This window comes from Zootoca vivipara, chromosome 8 (assembly GCF_965207765.1).
Source record: "Zootoca vivipara chromosome 8, rZooViv2.hap1.1, whole genome shotgun sequence".
Classification (NCBI taxonomy): Eukaryota; Metazoa; Chordata; class Lepidosauria; order Squamata; family Lacertidae; genus Zootoca; species Zootoca vivipara.
In genome coordinates, this window is record NC_142591.1 from 62,565,735 (window position 1) to 62,585,724 (window position 19,990).

A 19,990-nucleotide genomic window follows, 5' to 3' on the forward strand; every position below is an offset into this window, starting at 1 on the left:
ACCACTATTCTATCCTACAGATAAACTCGGTGAAATGGCTCTAGCATCTTTAAAAAGAGATTGCCCCCCAAAAAGCATGCCTAGGGAGTCATTGTGACAGTGCAAAATACATTTATGTACATCCCTCTTACAAAAACACCAATATGTTAGCATTCCGGGAAGCATGCTACGTTTTTTCCCCTATAACAGAGTGAAATAGCAGCTCCGAAAGATAGCTTCTTCTTTTTTTTCTCCTTTTCTTTTCTTTAAGACAAACGGGGGGAAAAGAGGGGGGGGATTTTCTTCTCTCTTTTGAACTACTAGAGAAATATCACTACTACATACAGATATAAAAGCAGCATAGAAAGTTACAGGTTTCTTACCTACTAGTAATAAAGAAGACTAAATGTGAGCATGGTTAACTACAATGCATTTTCACATTTGTCCAACACATTTACAAGAGAAAACACCATTGGGAAACCTCACAGGACAGAAGTGTTATAACACCAAGAGAACTACTAGATTCCTCCCCCCCCATTTTTAATATATCTTTTTTTTTCTTTATTAAAAAACCCAGACAGGATGGGATGGAAAGAATTTTGGAAGGGTTCTGGAGCTGGAGTCACTGTTATTTACCATCGTTGTTGATACAAAAAAATGAATGAGGTTGAATAGACCCGATTGTCGTACTCTGTGGAACCTTGTAAAAAAGTGAAGGGATTTTTTTAAACTTTATATTCTTTTGGGTGGGGGGGTGGGTGGGGGGTAGAGGCAGCTGGTTGATGTAGTAGCTGCCAAAATGCTAATTAACTGCAGGCTGTGTCCTTATTTCTGTACTAAACAGGAAAACAAGAAACAAAAACAGAAATGAAAAAAAAAACCCAAAACAAAACAAAGAACGGAAAGGAAGAGGAGCCGTTTTGTACAATGGCAATTTTTCCCCCTTTGCTGCTGTTTTTTTTTTTAAGTCCTACATCCCACTGCAAATCATCTTCCATTTTTCATTCTGTTGACCTGGATATTATTATATTTCATTCAGAAACAAGAAAAAAATGAACATTTTTTCCTTCCAATCTGCTGCACATCTGCGCGTTTTGATGCGGGCCTTCAGAGTTCAGTCAGTAACCCACGGACACTATACATCTTCTTCTTAATATGTCTGCTGCTGTTTTATCCAATGCTCATGCCCTTGAGGGTTTTCCCTCTCTCTTTCTTTATTTCTCTCTCTCTCTATCTCTCTCTCTATCTATCTCTCTCTCTCTCTCTCGCATTTTTTATTTATTAAATCCCATTATTGTTATAAAGAACATTGTGACTTTATATTATTAGCATTTTTGCTTTCAACAGCAATTAGCAATCTCTTGGTTTGCTGTTTGGTAAAGCGTCTGTTAATGAGGTCATCTAGTTTAAAATCCCAGCTACTGGAAAATAACAGGGAGGAGGTCAAATCTATCATTTTGAATGTGTTAAAATTATCTGCTCTTCTCAGTTTCCTAAAGGAAAGGTATCTTTGTTTTCCAGAAGAAGTCATTATGACCCGTTACTGGCCTTCTGTTTTTGTTTTTTGTTTTACTTCTACCTCAAGATACAGTTTAAAGTTCTTTTGCAGTATTGAAACGTGACAGTTCAGTAAAAACCTTTGAGCATCTGAGGATGAGGAATTTTGTGTTTGTGTTTGTTTTTAGTAGTTCTGCGGTTCAGTCTTAGCGAGGAGTCGCTTCTATGGTGGACGGAGTCCCAGGGGTGTTTGACCGAGGCGTGGCTGCTGGTGGAGTGTCAATCGGGCTCCCGGCTCCACTGTTGGGCGTTGCGGAGGAGCTGACTGCTGGTGTCTCTCCTTGCTGCTGCGCTTGAAGTGTCTGTCCACAGATGTGGTGATGCTTCTCCCAGTCCTTATGCTGGCAAAATGAGCCACAGTATCGTGCCGTGTTGCAACCGCTGCAGGTTTCACTAGCTTTACGGCCACAGTTCCAGCAACTCTGCAGAAGAGACAGAGGGAGAAAGAGAGAATGGAGCAAGGCATGTCAGTCATTTGGCTGGAATGTCAACATGAGTATTTATGGTAGTATTAGCACAATATACTTGCTAACAGCTGGGTTGGACCTGCTGTCCTGTGAACGGAAAGGCTCCTTCCATTCACAGAAGTGATTTGGATCTAGTAGAGAAGCGCTGCCGGAGGAAGGGGAGCGAATCCTGCCGATTTCCCCTTTCTTCTGCAGGCCCTGGTGCTTTTCCTGAGGTCCACCAACCCTTCAGAGCAGACTTTCTGGAGGGCACAGAGGAATGCAAGGGAAAGGGGGATCACCAAAGATAGCTTTCTGCCTGTAGGAGTGTCTTCAGAAAGATACTTCTGCTCTGGGCACCTCTGCATCCAACCCTTAATCTTGGCCTAGCTAAAAGAATTGGAGATATAAATTGTAATACCAAGTGGAAAGGAGTCAACTGCTTTTTCACCCCATTTACAGCTCTGGGGAGTTTCCAAAAGGCAGGGAGCTGTCAGGGTAGACGGAGAAAGAGCTGCCCATGGGACATCTAAAGAGGGACCATAGATCATTATCTACAATGCACCTTATGCTATAAGTACACAGGCTTTTGTTGTTGTTTTTGAGTGGGGGGGGGGAGAAGCACCCACGGGAACATGGGAAGCAGCATTACACTGATGCAGAGAATTGGCCCATCTAGATCAGCACTGAGTCCATTGGCTCTTCTGGGCTTCAGGGGGGAGTCCTTCCCAGCCTTGCGTGGAAATGCCGAGGATTGGATATGACACCTTTTGCATGCACACCGAGTCATGGCCAGGGGTAGGCAAACCTAAGGCCTGGGGGCTGGATGAGGCCCAATCGCCTTCTCAATCCAGCCCACGGATGGTCCAGGAATCAGTGTGTTTTTACATGAGTAGAATGTGTTCTTTTATTTAAAATGCATCTCTGGGTTATTTGTGGGACATAGGAATTCGTTCACCCCCCCCAAAATATAGCCTGCCCCCCCAAGGTCTGAGGGACAGTGGACCGGCCCATGGCTGAAAAAGGTTGCTGACCCCTGGTCATGGCCATTCCAAGTCACACAGGGTTCAGTTTTCTAGGCCACCTTTAGATTCACACAAATGGTAAGCATAATCACTTTCTCTGTGCCAGGCGTTAAATTGTGGATTGCGGGTTCCACTATTTAACTCCTGGCACATAGAAAGTTATTAAGTTTACCATGCACAGAGGTACACCTTTCTTTACTGTACACCTTTCACCATATGCTGACAATGCACTTCTTCATCCTGGTCTTCGACAGGTAAGGTAACATGTTTTGTGGGGCTGGCTAACTCCTTTTTTTGGGGCTGAATTTCTATAGTTCTGTTCCATTTGGAATGGATTTACACGCCCTATGTTTTTATTTGTTTTTATAATTGCACATTTTATTGCGGGGACCTTATGGCGAAGGGCAGGTGAGATATTTTTAAAAATAGGTAGGAAAGACCATTAAAAGTAAAAATAGTAGAAACTAGAAATGCTGGACATCTTAAATGTAAAAGTATAGTTGTGTACACACTATACATTTAAAACACATTCCTCCAGGTAGTTGAATTTTATTTCCAACCCCAGTGATGGGGCATCCTCCTCCATTGAATCTGAACTGATGCAGGGCAGCCTGGGTAGCACACAAAGATCTGCCTGGCTGCCCAAACCCTCAGTATCTGCTACCTGAGGCAGCCACTTCCTTCTGCCTACTGGTGGGGTCGGTCCTAGAAAGGCTTAGATGAAAGAAACCCCATGCATCCGGTAGCTTAACCTTTCTAAAACAAAAGCGGTAACGTATTCAATCGAACAGGAATGTTTACAGACTCTCCAGAGTTTATAAAAGGCCTCTTTAAAGCTGTGCGCCACAGCAGACACATCAAGACTCAGTTTGCAGGTGAACGCAGCACTCTTCTGTATCACTAAACTGCCCATGAAGCTCCTTCAGAGACAGGTTGGGCAGCTGCCTCACAATTTTGGGACTTTGTTCTCCTGAAGCCATGGCAGCAGCTAGCGCTTTAAGTTGACATGCAATTAAAAAGAAACTACGATTTCTCCCCTTCCTGAGCAAATCCACCATAAATATTACAGCAACCTTGCAACCGTGCTTACACACTTTGCTGTTATAAAAGTTGCAGCCTCAGGCCCAACACAAAGACCATGTTGGTTATTTGTGGCCTACAGTATAAGGGAAGGTTGGCTTTTGCTAACTATAAGCCACCCTAGGCCACTGATTTACAACCAGTGGTTCAGGACCTGCTACTGGCTCATGGCTTGAGCCACAATAGCAACACTAACACTATATAAATATATGGGTGTTTTTTTTTAAGGGTTCCCCATTTGCACAAATGACTAAAAAGTTGGTCCCTGGCCAGAAAAGGATTACTGTCCTAGGGTTAAGGAAACTGCATTAGACTTCCCTGGCATGGAATCAATACAGTGGTACCTTGGTTTATGAACACAATTGGTTCAGGAAGTCTGTTCATAAACTGAAGCGTTCATAAACTGAAGCGTTCATAAACTGAAGCGAACCTTCCCATTGAAAGTAATGGAAAGTGGATTAATCTGTTCCAGACGGGTCTGCAGAGTACTCAACCTGAAGCGTACTTAACCCGAAGCATGGGTGTAATTGGTTCTGGAAGTCTGTTCATAAACTGAAGTGTTCATAAACTGAAGCGAACTTTCCCATTGAAAGTAATGGAAAGTGAATTAATCCGTTCCAGATGGGTCCGCGACATTCGTAAACTGAAAATTCGTAAACCGAGGTGTTCGTAAACCGAGGTTCCGCTGTATGCTAATAGGTTTCCACCACAGTGCTGGTCAAGCGAGCCCAGTTGCACTGCTGAAACCTCATTTCTTTCTATTAAAAAGAAGGGCTGTGTTTAAAAATGCTAAGAAGTTCATTCCCTGCTTGCGTTTAATTCCAAACAACAAATTCCTTGTTAAGAATACCGCCAGCTGACGGCGTCCTCCAATTCTGCTCCCTTTCGCTCCCTGCCAAGTGGGAAGCCACCAGAAAGGATGCCTGCTGCTCACTTTCCTCCAGCTTTGCAATGCCAGCTGGATGGCTGGAGCAGAGCCAGCCGATAAGTGAGATTCCTAAACTACAACAGAAATCCCAATTACCAGGAAAGAACAAAGACCTAAATCCAAAACACTGTTTTAAGGAAATTAAACATTTAATCGGAGTCAAGTGGCTTCTTTAGAAAACAGTCCCCGTGTTAGATTTACTCTCTCTTTTTGGCACAGGAATGTTTTGGCAGATGCAAGAATAGTTAAGTGTCCAATACTCATTGCTCTCTCCCTCTCCCTCTCTCCTCACTAGATTGAAATCAGATGCATGCAGCTTTCCTAACTCAACTCATACCGATTAAGCCTGCAGACTAAACCAGGTAATTACAAATGCATGAACTGGGATTCCCCCCCCTCTCTTCTACTTGCAAAAATTGTTCCCATCTTTTAAAAACTCTTTTTAAAAGGTGGAATTACCAACACAGAGAAACAGATGTTTTTTAGTGGTTAAAATTGCTGGGAATACAGACTCCTTGTCTATCATCAGCTGGCTTTGATTCACTGTCCGTGGTTTCAGGTTTGTTCTGCTTACACTTTATCTACAGGGAGTGCAGAGGGCTCGTTGTAGTTTTAATATTTTATTTTCAAACAAAAGATAATCGCAATGGAAAGAAGTTTCCAAAATTATAAATGTGGCAAAGGTGGGAGATTTCTAATAGAACACTATTAAGGTCATGATAAAATGCTTGGGCTGCAAACCAGCAAGCCATACTACAAGTGCACAACCCCCATTCATTTCAATGGAGCCACAGAGGAAACCTTATCTACACCTCACTGAAAGGAACAGAAAGTGCTTGTTATTAGTTAATTCTGTGCCTGGAGAAAGGTCCCACTTCTGCACCTTCTCCCTGGAAACCAGCTCCTGGGTGAGCTAAGAATATATTAGATGCTGAGGTTTCATGCTTTTGAATTTCCAAGCTCTTGTAGCTCAGATATACTCGCCATGGCTCTCCGGAGTCTTCACATCCTCTGCTGCCCAGCCTTGGAGATGTCATGTCACAGACTGAACTTTGGACTTTCTGCCTTACCACTGAGCTACGGTCTCTGTCTCTAGGTGGCAATTGCCAATTTGCAAATGGAATGTCGGGGGGCTTACCGTAGTTCTCATGTGGACAGAAGTCCAAACAGCCATAATTTTATAAACTTCTATCATGTCTCTTACTCACCTTTTCTCTAAATCAAAAAGTCTTCGATGCTGCAACCTTTCTCCATAGGGGTGTTGCCCTAAATTGTTTTGGTTGCCCTTTTCTGAACCTTTTCCAAATCTGCAATATCCTTTTTTGTGGTGAGGTGACCAGAACTGTACACAAATGCTGCTGCACCGTAGATTTCCATAAAGGTATTATAATATCAGCAGTTTTATTTTCAGTTCCTTTCCTAATGATCCCTAGCATGGAATGTGCCTTTTTCACAGCTGCCGCACACTGGGTTGATGTCTTCATGCAGCTGCTATGACCCCAAGGTCTTGCTGCTGGTCTGTCATCACCAGTTTAGACCCCATGAGTGTATATGTGAAATGAAGATTTATTTTGCTCCAGCAGGCAGAACTTTACACTTGTTAACATTGAATTGCATTTGCCATCTTACTTCGTCCCTCGCCCCACAATTTACTCAGTTTGGAGAGGTCCTTTTTGAGTTCTTCACACATTCTCTTTTTGTTTTTAACAACCTTGAACTATTTGGGATATCATCAGCAAACCAGGACACCTTACTGCTCAATCCTATCTCTAGATTGTTTATGAGCAAGTTAAAAAGCACAAGTTCCAATACCGATCCTTATGGGACTGCACTTTATGCATCTTTCCTTCCAGAGAACTTGTCCATTTATTCCTACTCTTTGCTACCTGCAAATTAACCAATTCCCGATCTACAGTGGGACCTCTCCATCTTATTCCTTGACAACTAAGCTTACTCGGGAGTCTTTGGTGAGGTACTTTGTCGAAAGCTTTTTGCAACTCCAAGTTTGCTATGTCATCCAGATCATCTCTATCCATATTCTTGTTGACATGCTCAAAGAACTCGAATAGGTTTGTGAGACAGGACTTGCCCTTGCAGAGGTTAGTGTAGAGCCACCATTCATGGCCATATTCTCCATGAATTAGTTTGCAATTTGGTACAGGCTGTGCTGTTATTGGTGTATGTCAGGCATAAACTAGTGCTGCTTACATAAATGAATCCCTTGGTGCTCAAACTTTAAATGACAGCAATTGTAATGGCCTAGCCACTTTGATGAGACCTTCTCTCTCTCAAAGTAATCCATTGCCTCATTGTAGATGTCAAGTAGATAAATGATGGTGACAGCTAATTGCCATTGAGTCCAGTGAACTAAGCCAATGAAACAGGCTGCCATTCTCATCTGAAACATGAATGGACGAATGAGATGCACAACAGGAGAACTTATCTGGGTTACCTGGCCAGTCCCTGTTGCAAAACAATATGCTGGCCTAGGCATGTTGATATGGCCTGATCTACCATATCAGCCCTATGGAACGCCCTCCCACCAGATGTCAAAGAGAAAGACTTTTAGAAGACATCTGAAGGCAGCCCTGTTTAGGGAAGCTTTTAATGTTTGACAGACCATTGTATTTTAATATTTTGCTGGAAGCCACCCAGAGTAGCTGGGGAAACCCAGCCAGATGGGTGGGGTATAAATAATATATTATTATTATTATTATTATTATTATTATTATTATTATCCTGTTCTTATATGTCAAATCAACAGGGACAAGGTTTGGAAGGTTTGCCACACAGATACACTAGATGCTGCAGAAAGTTAAGTGGTTATCATCTAACACAGGTTTAAAAATGTTTAAGGCTACTGAAATTGAGAAATGCAGAATGGATCTCCTTAACCTGGAAAGGGCAAGGCATGAAATCCAAGGATTTGCTCATGTTGACCTTTTTGGATACATGGTTCAAAGCTAGTCTGGCAGTGCTGTGCCTTCTATAGAATCACCAAGGAGATAGTAAAAAAAATGCCTCAATATGTAGGACTTTCTTAGATCACACACACTTCTGCGTTTTTGTTTCATTCCATCGCAACTGAGCACTTCTAACCAATCAGTGTGTAAACTGCCTTTTACACCAATCAGAATCTGGATTAAGCAAGCTTGAATACCACTTCTGCGTTTTTGTTTCATTCCATCGCAACTGAGCACTTCTAACCAATCAGTGTGTAAACTGCCCTTTACACCAATCAGAATCTGGATTAAGCAAGCTTGAATACCACCTGAGGTCTTGGCTTCATCTTCTATAATGATTACAAATTCACATATTAAAGGGTGTTTATATAGCTAAAGTATTTTCCCTGCTTTTGAAAATCCATTTTTAAGAGAATTCTCACAATTATGGTCCAAGTCCATAAGCTTATTGTTCTAGCCAAAGGCTAGCCAAACTTCTATTGGGCAATAGTATTAATAAAATAATACAGAACATACATCCATAATACAAAAATCCATAGCATAAAAAACCACTTTGCCAAGTTCCTGAGCATTAAAACACAGTTTCCCTTGTGCATCTCTGACAGCTCCAATTCTGTTATTATTTTGCCTTTTTAAAATCCGATGATGCAAGAGAGAGAAGTTATCAACAAACTGAAATCCAGCTTGATTTCAGATTAAACCTGAAATCACCTGAATGACAGCAACAATTTATAGTGAATTTACTGAACACATTTTTCTTCTTGGTTTTTTTTTGCAGCCAGTGCATAGAGGGACATAATTATATATTAATTTGTTTACGTTTTTCCTGATTGTTTTGACAGTATTGTCTATCAGAAGTCTATCAAAATCACAATTCCCACTAAAAATGTGGGAAGCCCCAGAATCTCTCAACTCTTCATCCACTTTCAATACGTGAACACAAATATAGTTCAAGTGTGTTCTGTGATAAATTAATATGTTAAGTCACTTTGCAAATGCCTATAAACACATGAATTTACCAATACAAACTACAGCAATGCTCCACAATGTTCTTTCATTTAGGTGTCACACTTTTGGCTGTGATCTTCAAAGTCTGCTAATGGGGGGGGGGGATGCTAGATGTGGTGTTTTCAAAACGTACAGCCGAGCAAAATTGCAAAGCAGATATACCCAACATAATATTGTTGGATCAGCTGCACTTGTGTTTTTATCTGAACAGATGTCAGAAGAAAAGAAAAGCATCTGCTCCAACTAGCAAAAACTCTACAACCCACATGGGGAGTGAAGGGTACGGTATGTGTAAGATTCTCCAGTGTCGTTGTACGTTGGTACAGGAAAACAGATGTTTTAACTTTTCTAATAACCTTGGCAGTAGGTTCACTAAGCCATTCGTCCTCACCATTTAAATTCATTTGCACAACTCATAAAGCCAAGCCAAGCACAGCAAGTCACTAAAGGAGAGCATGTTCACACATGGTTTGGCCCCTAGCCAAATAGTCTTCTGATGAGTGCATCATTTTTTTTGCCTAGCTTCCTTTTCTATAGCTATAAAGAAGTGGTGAAGAAGTTATCTGTTGACGGGTTGTTCTACTTCTAAAACATCCTTTCTTCCAATGAAATTAAGTAACCAATTAGGCACAACTAGACCAATTCTTTCATTTATGTTGGAACTTTTCCTGTTTCTATTTTTTAAGCTGTGGAGAAAGGTTAATTTTATGCTTTGTGCAGTAGCAAAGATAAGTTCAGGTGCGCGTTAACGCAACTTCCATTCACATGAAATTATGAAAGTGGTCTGGTAGTCTGGCCTTGGAAAGAAATAGGTCAAATTCAGGAGCTCTCTTAATTAAATAAGTGACTTAATCAATTACTTCGTCATTGGATCCATAGAAGAAGCAATTAATTAAACGATGGTTTGAATGAACTGCATAAGGAGTATTGCAAACCATTCTGTTTGGAGAGTTTGCCTGAACCATCTTTCCCCCCATTCAAACATAATAAAAAACAATGGTTTAATCAGAAGAGGACATCCTTGATTAAGCCATGCATGCCAGTAGAGGGGGGAGCACTTGAGTGGCTCATTCTGGATCCTGCTTTGAATGTATTCATAAGCCTTAGTCAGACGTTTGGGGCGAACAAGTGTGGGCTTAAAGTTTGGAGTCTGTAGATCAGGGGTCAGCAAACTTTTTCAGTAGGCGGCCGGTCCACTGTCCCTCAGACCTTATGAACAAATTCCTATGCCCCACAAATAACCCAGAGATGCATTTTAAATAAAATGACACGTTCTACTCATGTAAAAACACACTGATTCCCAGACAGTCTGTGGGCCGGATTTAGAAGGCAATTGGGCCAGATCCAGCCCCCAGGCCTTAGTTTGCCTACCCATGCTGTAGAGGCATGTGTGCAAGTCCTGCCCACTAACATCCCTGTGCAAGTCGGCTCCAGTCCAAACCATTTCATGGTCCAAAGGTCTAAGCATCAAAGCCCACGTTGTTTACCCCAACATGCTCTAAAGTCCTCTTCAGCCCCTAGTGCAAAAGTGGCAGTTTCTGAAGTGAGAGTATATGAGGATGCTGAGGTGGAACTTGAGTGTTTGCCCTCTCCCACTCCAAGCCCACCCAAAATCTCCACAAATGTCTGACGAGGGCTATGAACGATAAAAGAAAAAAGTTTGTAAAGTCTGTTACTAGCCCCTTAGGAGGTTAGTAAATAGGGATTTACTGAGCAACTGTATTCATTAATTAGACTGACTGGGCAGGAAAGAATGCTCTTAAAACACCTCAAGCCAATGGAACCCATGACCTGGTAGTGGAGAATTTATGCTACACACTTGCACTACTTGGCTCCACTAACTTGGACTGGGGGGACATGGGGACATGACAAAGAGGGAACAGGAGTTAGCTGGTATCCTGTGTTCACTAGGGCTCAGTTCCACCGCCAACAATAGCACAAGCGAATACAGAAGACTTCTCTGAAGTCAATGGAAAGCCCCAGAAAATTCCCACACGCCCATAATGGATTTAGGATTCTGACTACCTCTGCAGTCCATCACGCTGCACAACCCGCAGTCTATAAGAGCCAGCAAGAGGACGCAGGTGTCAAAGAGCAAGATGCAAGGCATCATCCCTCTGTAGGTTGGCATTACTAAAGTGTAGAACCCACAATCTGAAAACATGGACTCATAAGAGTTGTAGCCACTGTTAATCCTACTCAGAGTAGACCCACCAATATTAATGAATCGGCTAATGTAGGTTCATTAATTTCAAGGAGTCTACTCCGAGTAAACGCTAAAACCTTATGAAAATAGAAAGTGGCAGTCCTGCTGGGAGACTGTTGCTATGGCTCTGCCCCACCGGGCAGATCGCTCCTTCATTCCAGCCATGAAAAAGTCAGATATTTCTCCTCCCACAGACAGGTCAGTAAGATGCATTGTCACAGTTCAATCTAGGCACATTCCACCTAGGCAAATACATCTGAAGAGGACATGGAGCAGGGTTAGTGAGAGATGTGACCTGGAAATAAGTTATGCAGCTTGGAGAGGGTGTGTGGAGAAGTGAGAGCCCCAAGGGTCAGAGAGAGAAACACCTCCCCCACCCCCATATACATTTCTAAATACATTTTGATACCATTTTTGGAGCTTAGAACTGCATTGGAACATTCAGAAATTGAGGAAGTCAGTGGATAAGAGAAGGTGGCATCCAAGATAGGAGATCCACTAGCCCAAGGGTTTCTGCTTGCTCAACAGAACTTCCCCTCCCTCTGTCATTGCACACCCTCCCCAAATTCCCTCCAGAACATGAAGGGATGCATGGGAAAAGGAGAGGGAGGGGAAGTTTCATTGTGCAGTCAAAGTCTTTGGATTAGCAGATTGATTTCTCTGGATACTGCCCTAAGTTTCAATACGCACATTCACCTGGGTCAGTTCATATTGCAATTCAAAAAGTTCAAAAGCCTCAGGCATCCCTCCAGGTACCAAACTCACTCCTCCTGGTAGATATTCAGCTTTCTGATTTAACTTTTCATAACAAAAAAAAGAGTCATTGATGTAAATCTGTACAGAGAGGACTGTATTTTTATGATCATAGCAGACTGCATTCGCAAAGACACTGCCTTGGCATATCTGAGCTACAAAATGCTGTTATATTTTAATTTATGTCATATTTAATTCTTCAGTGGAACAGTTAAGTACTAAAAAATATATGCATATACTTCTTCTCCTAGACTCTCTTCCTGAGAAAACTTTCAGATGTTGAAAATCAATTCCTTTTGTCTCCTCCTTATTCATCTGCTACACATTAAGCTGAAACTCTGGGCACCCAGCGATTCCACAATAGCCTTTCATCTCTGGAGATGCCTGGAACCAATTAAAATCTTACTCTCCCTTAAATAATGGATACGTATTGCAGCATGCCGCTGATTTATCTGCCTGTGATTTTTGCCAGTTCTTTCATGATTGGGCAAGTAGCTAATTTGCATCTTTTAACCCAAGTCACTCTGACGCTACCAGCTCACTGAATACATTAAGGAAACCATTTCAAACAATTAAGAGCATGTGAATCCTTCACAATAAGACACATATGTAAAATGTGTCAGCACTACAGACCTCTCCTTAGAAATCTCTAAGTTAGAATTGAATAAATTAATTAAAAGCCATGCTCTCTGAAAGACCTTGTTACATGTAAACGGCTGGCGGGGGGTGGGGGTAGGAGGAATGAAATCTCCCATCAGTTCAACTGAAAGGAATTATACATAGCATCTGTTTATTGGGGCGGGTTTAATCAAGACTTCCCTTTCTACGTGGGTTTTTAACGTTTCTTTATTCTCTGAAAAACACAAGAATTCATTTTGTCCCAAACACTTCAGAACTGGCTTTCTCTCACTCCTGAGTTCCTGTTAATATAGGGTACCACATGTCCTTATCCCATAAAAATTCAAAGCTTTCGTTGACATGCTGTAGTCTGAACTGAGGTTAAGCATCTTTATATCTAATTTACTCTTTGGTTCTATTTTTCATCTTCCATATTCAACGCCCCTAGCCCTTCCCTTTACACGTAATCCCTGTGGCTGAAATAATAAATTCTAATTGAGGAAATATTCTCACAACTCTGCTAACATGTTCCCTTCCCTGCTCCCCATGGACAACCCAGCCCTATGCTGACCAATATATACACAATACAGACTCCACCTTCCTTTGGGGGGAAAAAAACCCAAACAATGCCGGTTTTAGCCACTAAATAACACATAAGGGTTTGTTTTTCTGCCGAAAGCTATTTTCATCAGTTTAAAGCTATTTGAAACATCCCAACTGGAGTGCTCATACTGTTTTTCAGAAAATGCACAATTTAATTTGAAGCGTAAAGCAGAGAGAAACTGTCAGCCTAAGACTATGCTCCTAACTCATATTTGCTTTTAAGAGAGAGTTCATAAAATAAATTTGAGGTGGGACTTTTGTGGTTGCTTATTTAAGAAATATGCCACCCTTCCCAAATATGGTGAAATCAACCTGCACCACCCGTGTCATGTACTCTAAACTACTGTTGCATTTCCTAGGGCTATATTTCAGTCCACTGGCGTATGCATGTGAGTTTATATTTATTATTGAGGGGAAAGTGATTTGGCCTTGTAACCTCCACCTCCATTTCTTTAACCTCAGTTATACTTGTTTCCAAACATATATGCTAAGGATCAAAATACATGAGTGATAAACCTTTAACCAATGCAATTTTTCTTGAAAAAGAGGTGCCAGAGTTCAACTTCTCTCCCTTGTTCTTTTTGAAAGGCAATAGTGCCCAACTAAGATGTTCCAGAGCTGAGTTCCTGCTCTGGCTGGGGGGGGGGGAAGGCCTGCCTTTAATCATTCAATCTTGAGTTGTTTTCCCCCCCAGAACAACCCCCCCACTGAGCTCAATGGGGGCCTATGCTCCAGTAAGTGTGCTTAGTTAGGGATGCAGACTTAAATTAGCACATTTGCACTTAAGCCTGTGTATCCATAGGCCACACACACATGTAGGGTTCAAAATTTAATCTCTGGCATTGTGCAAATGAAAAAAAGTGGGGTGGTAAGTCGGGGTGGGGGTGGGGAGAGGACTTGTACCTGAGACTTTGGAAAGCCACTGCCAGCCAGAGCAGTGGACATGATGGCCCCATCAGCTGACGCAATACAAGGCAGCTTCATATGCTCATGTACACTTAAGATACTGAAGGCTGTGTACACTCGATTCATAAAGCTGAAGCCCCATTCAAATTAGTGCTAAGCCATATCTTGCCCACTATTTCTAAATAAACTTCACCTCATGCAAAAGATGGTGTTTTCCCACTACCGCTGCCTCTTTCTCAGGAGTCTTGAGAAATTCTTTAATATTTTTGTTTTGGGGCGGAGTTTGCACTTACATCTAACTTACACGGTGACTGAGGGGTGTGTGTGTGTTAATGAGTGTCCGCTCCCATTGTACAGTTATCTCTTGGTGGTCTGCAGCCTTCTCAGCCCCTGCTTCCTCAAAACCCATTGGCTGAGCTTTGTTTTAAGTGTGAGCACCTGGGAAGGCTGCAGAGCCCACAACATCAGGGAGATGATTTGTAGAATGAAAGAAAGAAAACTCATAAGCACCTTCTGGCCACCTCAAAGTAAGACTTACACAATGAAAGCCACACCCATGTGAATTTCACAGGGAAACCGCCCCCCCCCCCATGTTCTTTGATACTCTCCAAATACAATTTCCACCTCATTAACTGATGGTGAATAGTCGAAGGAAAAAATGAAGATATTTTTGGATACAGCACCAATAAATTGGTGCTCCATTGTTTCATCCAGGGAATGGGAGCAACAAGGACTTAGGAGGGACTAGAGATCACCAGATCCAAATTCATGCTTGGAAGTAGCATTATTCACCAAGGCCTTTCCCCACAGAACCCCCACACACAATTTAAACCACTGTGTGCCACAAGCAGAAAGTAGGTGGGCTGCAAAAAATAACTGTAAAGAAAACACTTTCAATGCTTTCAATATGCGGGAGCAGCCAGGTCACTTTTAATGGAGCTGCGTTCAAATCCTGGACACATTTATTTGGAAGAGATCCCTGTTATCTTTCCAATGGAACTGCTCCTTTCCAAGTGAAAACCCACTCTTTAGCAATCGATCAGAACAAATGGCAATCTAGGGGAAACACAAATTGCCATTTGGTCTGACTGGGCGCTAAAGAGCAGTTTTCCTCAGAAGAAAGCAATGGGACAATAGGAAGTGTGGCTAAGCCCTTACTTCCAAGTAAATGTATTTGGGATGGTAGTCTTAGCCAATGTATGTTCAAGTCACTGGTAGACCACAGACCACCTCCAGTTACAAAAAGGATTTGAGGCAGCAGAGCTGGAACCGACCTCACCTTGGGTACTGGAAATCTGCTCCCAGTCAAACTAGATAAGGACCATTCGCCTAACTCAATTTTTGTCAACTCCTCCTTTTTCTTATTGCTTTCCTCTGCTTAAGACAACGTTCTTGCTTTTTCTTTACAATCAACAGCTTGCCTAGTGCAAAGACACATGAAAATAAACACGAGGGGAAGAAAACACACTTTGAAAGGGGAACTCAAACACGGGCCCACTTAAGCGCATGCTGGGAGTGAATCTGGAGTTGACCTTTTCCGCAGGGGAGGGGCTTACCTCACTAGAATCCTCTTGCTGATTGATCACAGCTAGTGCATCCTCTGTTGCCTGCCGCTTGGCCTCTGCGACCGTGCGTTCCATCTTAGCTCTCTCCGTAGTAATCATATCATGGGCTTTCCGCTCTGCCTCCGACACTGCCTTCTGCAGCTCGGTCATTGCTTGACGTTTTACTTCATTGACTGCTTCCTCTGAAAAGCAAGACATTTCCCTCAGCTTTACAGGAACATTAAAAGGGTGTTGGTCAAGGGGAAATGGTTCCCATGTACTAAGTAGTTAGATCTCTGAAAGTTCTTGAATGATATTCCTCATGAGGGCAAACCTCCGTCAACCGAATGGAACCTCTCCAAGGACTATACCACCACATGGCACATGGGAAGGAACTGCTACTGTTTTGGGACACTAGCAGACCAGAGACTTGCATGCCAAGGAGAAAGAATATAGCTTAACTATTTTGCCAACAATTTTAATATATTAATTATATAGTGTCATCAATGTACTTGGCATGGAACCGGCTTCACAGTTTCCTGCCCCAAGGGGCCTGCAGTCTTAAAACAGACACAACAGAAACAACAAGTGAAGGGAAGGGAATTGAAGCAGAGGTAAACAGGGGAAGGATCGGCTATTACAGTGGTACCTCGGGTTACAAACACTTCGGGTTACAGACTCCGCTTACCCGGAAGTAGTACCTCAGGTTAAGAACTTTACTTCAGGATGAGAACAGAAATCGCACGCCGGCGGCGCAGTGGCAGTGGGAGGCCCCATTAGCTAAACTGGTACCTCAGGTTAAGAGCAGTTTCAGGTTAGGAATGGACATCTGGAACGAATTAAGTTCGTAACCAAAGGTACCACTGTATTTCAGGCCTTGCCTGAGTTACTGCATGGCAGGGTTTTTAACCCAAAGGCCACATTCCCTCACGGGGAACTTTCTGAGGGCCACATGCCAGTGGGAGGAATGGAGGCAAAAATGCGGAAATAGTTGTAACTCTTACTTTTGTGGTCTACATTCAAACCACAAAAAAATCCAATAATTCAACGCACACACACACCTCCAGCCAGGCACAAGCACTCAAGCTGAGAGGTGTAACCTGGCGAAGAAGCACTTGGGTTGTATTCAATCAAGTTTTACTCAGAGTAGACCTACTGAAAATACCTTAGGTGTCTTCATTAATTTCAATGGGTCTACTTTAAGTAAAACTTATTAGAATACCACCTTATGGTTTTTATTTTATTGCTAATATGTTTATAGTAGCACCTCAGCTTACGTTACCGTTGGGTAACATAAACTTTGGGTTGTGAAAGCGGCAAACCTGGAAGTGTTTTGCCATGCACGCATGCACAGAAGCGCTCTACCACACCGCGCATATGCGCAGAAGCGGTCCCTCCAATTGCAGAGACCTCAGGATCCGGCTGGAGCTCCGGAACGGATCCCGTCCACAACCGGAGGTACCACTGTACTGTTATTTCTTCATAATAAAAATTAAACTTATCACTCAGTTGTCACCAAGCAGGTCTTTAAGTGACTTACATTGAAGAACATATACAGAAATACATCACACTGGATAACATGAGTTGTCATCAATGAGCCAATGGCGTTTTTGGTGTGGTTTTTTTTGGATGCAAGAGAAGTGAAAGATTTCACGTGTTCAACTGACAACTGAAACAAGTGATTTCTTTCCTTTTAAAAACTCAACTACTCTAATTAACAAGGAAACTATCCTCCCCCTGATTTAGTGTATCTCATTTTCATCTTTATTCAAAGGAAAATGACAATGATTAATTGAAAATTTAATAAGCAGTAATTATTAACTTGGCAAACCTAGTACCAATTAACACTCTATTAAAACTAATTATGACATGTTTCATTCAAGTGTTTGCTCTTAATTGTTTCACCCACTTAAGAAGCACCTTAATTAAATGTTCTGTTTAATTAAAAACATAAGATTCCTAATAAAAATGTTTTACTGTAGAATAAAAATATTAGAGTTACAAATGTTCGGTGGTTACAGCGCAATGTAGAGTATCCCAGAGAACGATAAATTTAGTTCTCTTTACCTTCAGCTATCATTTCTCTTAACCTATGAGGTTTCTGAGCTTAGAGGACAGCTAAGGTTAAGGCTGAAATTCTAAACAGTTTCTAGAAAGCAAGTTCCATTGAGCTCAATGGGGCTTACTTCTGAATAAACATATAGGATTGTGCTTTTAATCATATAGGCTAGGATCCAGGGATGCTTCCGAGGTGTAATTCGAGGGTTGCTTGTACCCACTGAGATTCTTGACTTCCCCCTTCCCAGAAAAACATATTCCACACCCCTAGTGCCATATCACAACTGCCTATGAAACTGCTCTCAGGTTAACAAAGAGTTTGATCTGTGAGTAGGGGTTATGGGGGGGGGACTTTGGCAGGTACATAATACAAGTTACACAGTTCTTTAAATCTTGTTCTGAATCTTGAAACTTGATGCCATATATTTTATTAGAGCAATTCCATTTGAAACCAAAGATCCGAATCATTTTAATATCCCCAACGTTATTGTCAAAATCCCCATTTAAGTGAGGCTAGCGCCGCCTCACTTCTACATTTTTCTTAATAGACTGAAACGCACGCTAAAACATGTTAAGGTAGATACTGATCATAAAATACATTTATTAAAAGATATCTGTTTTCCAGAGAGACGTGTTTAATCTGAAAATTCCTGGAGAAGAAACCATAATATTTTACAGGGGGAAAATTTAGAGGGAAAAGGTATGCCTTAATTTTTATGAGAGTTAAAAAATACGCCCTCACATTACCCTCCCATAAATGAGGGGTGTGGGGAGAGAGAAATCAGACTGTGCAGCTATGCAAGACAGGGAGTAATTTACTTTGAATATTCAAGGTGAATTACAATTCTAAGTGGCAACAGGACAATAATTTTTGCTTACGATCAAAGCTGCAGCTTGACTAATTGTATATGCAAATAAGGCAATTTATATTTAAATTATGCATTCCTATTCTAGTCCCACCGGCACACACAGCTCAGCAAAGAGAATTGGTAGGACATTTGCAAGATGCTTGAATATTTATTACCAACTGCAAACATTCTCTGATCCCTTGAAAAGAAATATATGAAGACAAACCCACAGATGCAAATTTTATTGTCATATATATATATATATCTGTATATATATATATATGACACAATCTTAAATACATGCCTTTTATCTCATGAAGCACAGTTACCAATGAACACAGTTTTTTCTTTTTTAAAAAAACGAATCTATTATCTCTAACACTTCGTCTGAACTGGAGGAAGGGATTAAAAATCATCAAATGTTAGTGTTCAGTCCTAGGGATGCGTACATCTATTTCAAGTCCGTGTCAGTTTTGTGCTTTGGGTGTGTTTTAAATGGTGTGCACATAGCCTGGTGTGAGGCACACCGGGTCCTTGAAAAGGCTGTAAAGTCTTGCCTCTTTCCGGCATAGATTTGCAGTTCAAGAGCCATTATGCTATGGACACCCCCGTGAAATGAGAAGATGCATTAGAGGACTCTGGAGGATCGGGCTCATTGCAAATTTAGAAGACACCTTAAAAGCTCTCCTCTCTTCTCTGGGAGAGGAGACAGAGAGTGCTGTCCGTGCAGCTGTGCCATCACAGCTAAGCAAGGCTGCTCTCAGATGATGATCAGTGCCTCCACTGCTGAGAAGATCCTGTTTGTCTGCAGGAGTGGGGCAGAGAGAGAGAGAGAGAGAGAGAGAGCTTACACTTTCCCTGGTTGAGGTGCATGAGATGAGGAGATGCATGACATCATGAGCATATCACGCCAGGCAGCCTTCCTAGTCCCACAATAGTGGTATGCATGGCAGCTGTAATATTATAAGTGTTGGTTGGAACTTGCAAAAAGTCTTCCTCCATACCTGTCTAGCAGCTACTGCTGTTGATGTGGAGACTCTGCAGGCAATCCACAGAGTGCTTACTTACAATTTTAGTGCCCTCGCTTGGCTATAATTATGAAGTGGCCCCTTAGAATTAGGGCTAATTGCATTCTGTAAAACATATAAGCTGGTGACAGTGTTTGGATTTAAGATGCTGGCGGAATGGCTATGTATACTAATGAGCTAATGAAGTGCAATAATTTGCCTGAGGAGAAAGGAAAGGATAGAGATTCTTGTCAGACTAGCCTACTCACAAGGGCTTAAGATGGAGGATAAGATATCATGCTAAGAGGACAAGAAGAAAGGATCCTATCTTACACTGCTCTCACACTTTGCCTTCAAGGAACTTAAGGTGGTATTCTACTCTGGGTGACTAACCACTCTCAACCTCACAACATCCCCATGAGAGATAACGAATAGTTTAACACAGGCACCCCAAAATTGTG

The 19,990-nt window shown here is 41.9% G+C and overlaps 1 protein-coding gene across 6 annotated transcripts in view; it reads right to left on the minus strand.

Annotated features, from left to right (window-relative positions):
- RUNX1T1 (RUNX1 partner transcriptional co-repressor 1) overlaps positions 1–19,990 on the minus strand; it is a 152,499-nt gene that overhangs the window by 318 nt on the left and 132,191 nt on the right. For all 6 annotated transcript variants that reach the window (XM_035126463.3, XM_035126461.3, XM_035126462.3 and 3 more), the window contains 2 exons: positions 15,629–15,819; positions 1–1,958 (listed from right to left, as the gene is read on the minus strand). The exon at positions 1–1,958 is cut by the window's left edge and continues 318 nt beyond it. In XM_035126463.3, coding sequence (XP_034982354.3) covers positions 1,683–1,958; positions 15,629–15,819 — 467 coding nt within the window. In that variant the 3' untranslated portion in view covers positions 1–1,682. The remainder of the gene's footprint in view (positions 1,959–15,628; positions 15,820–19,990) is intronic.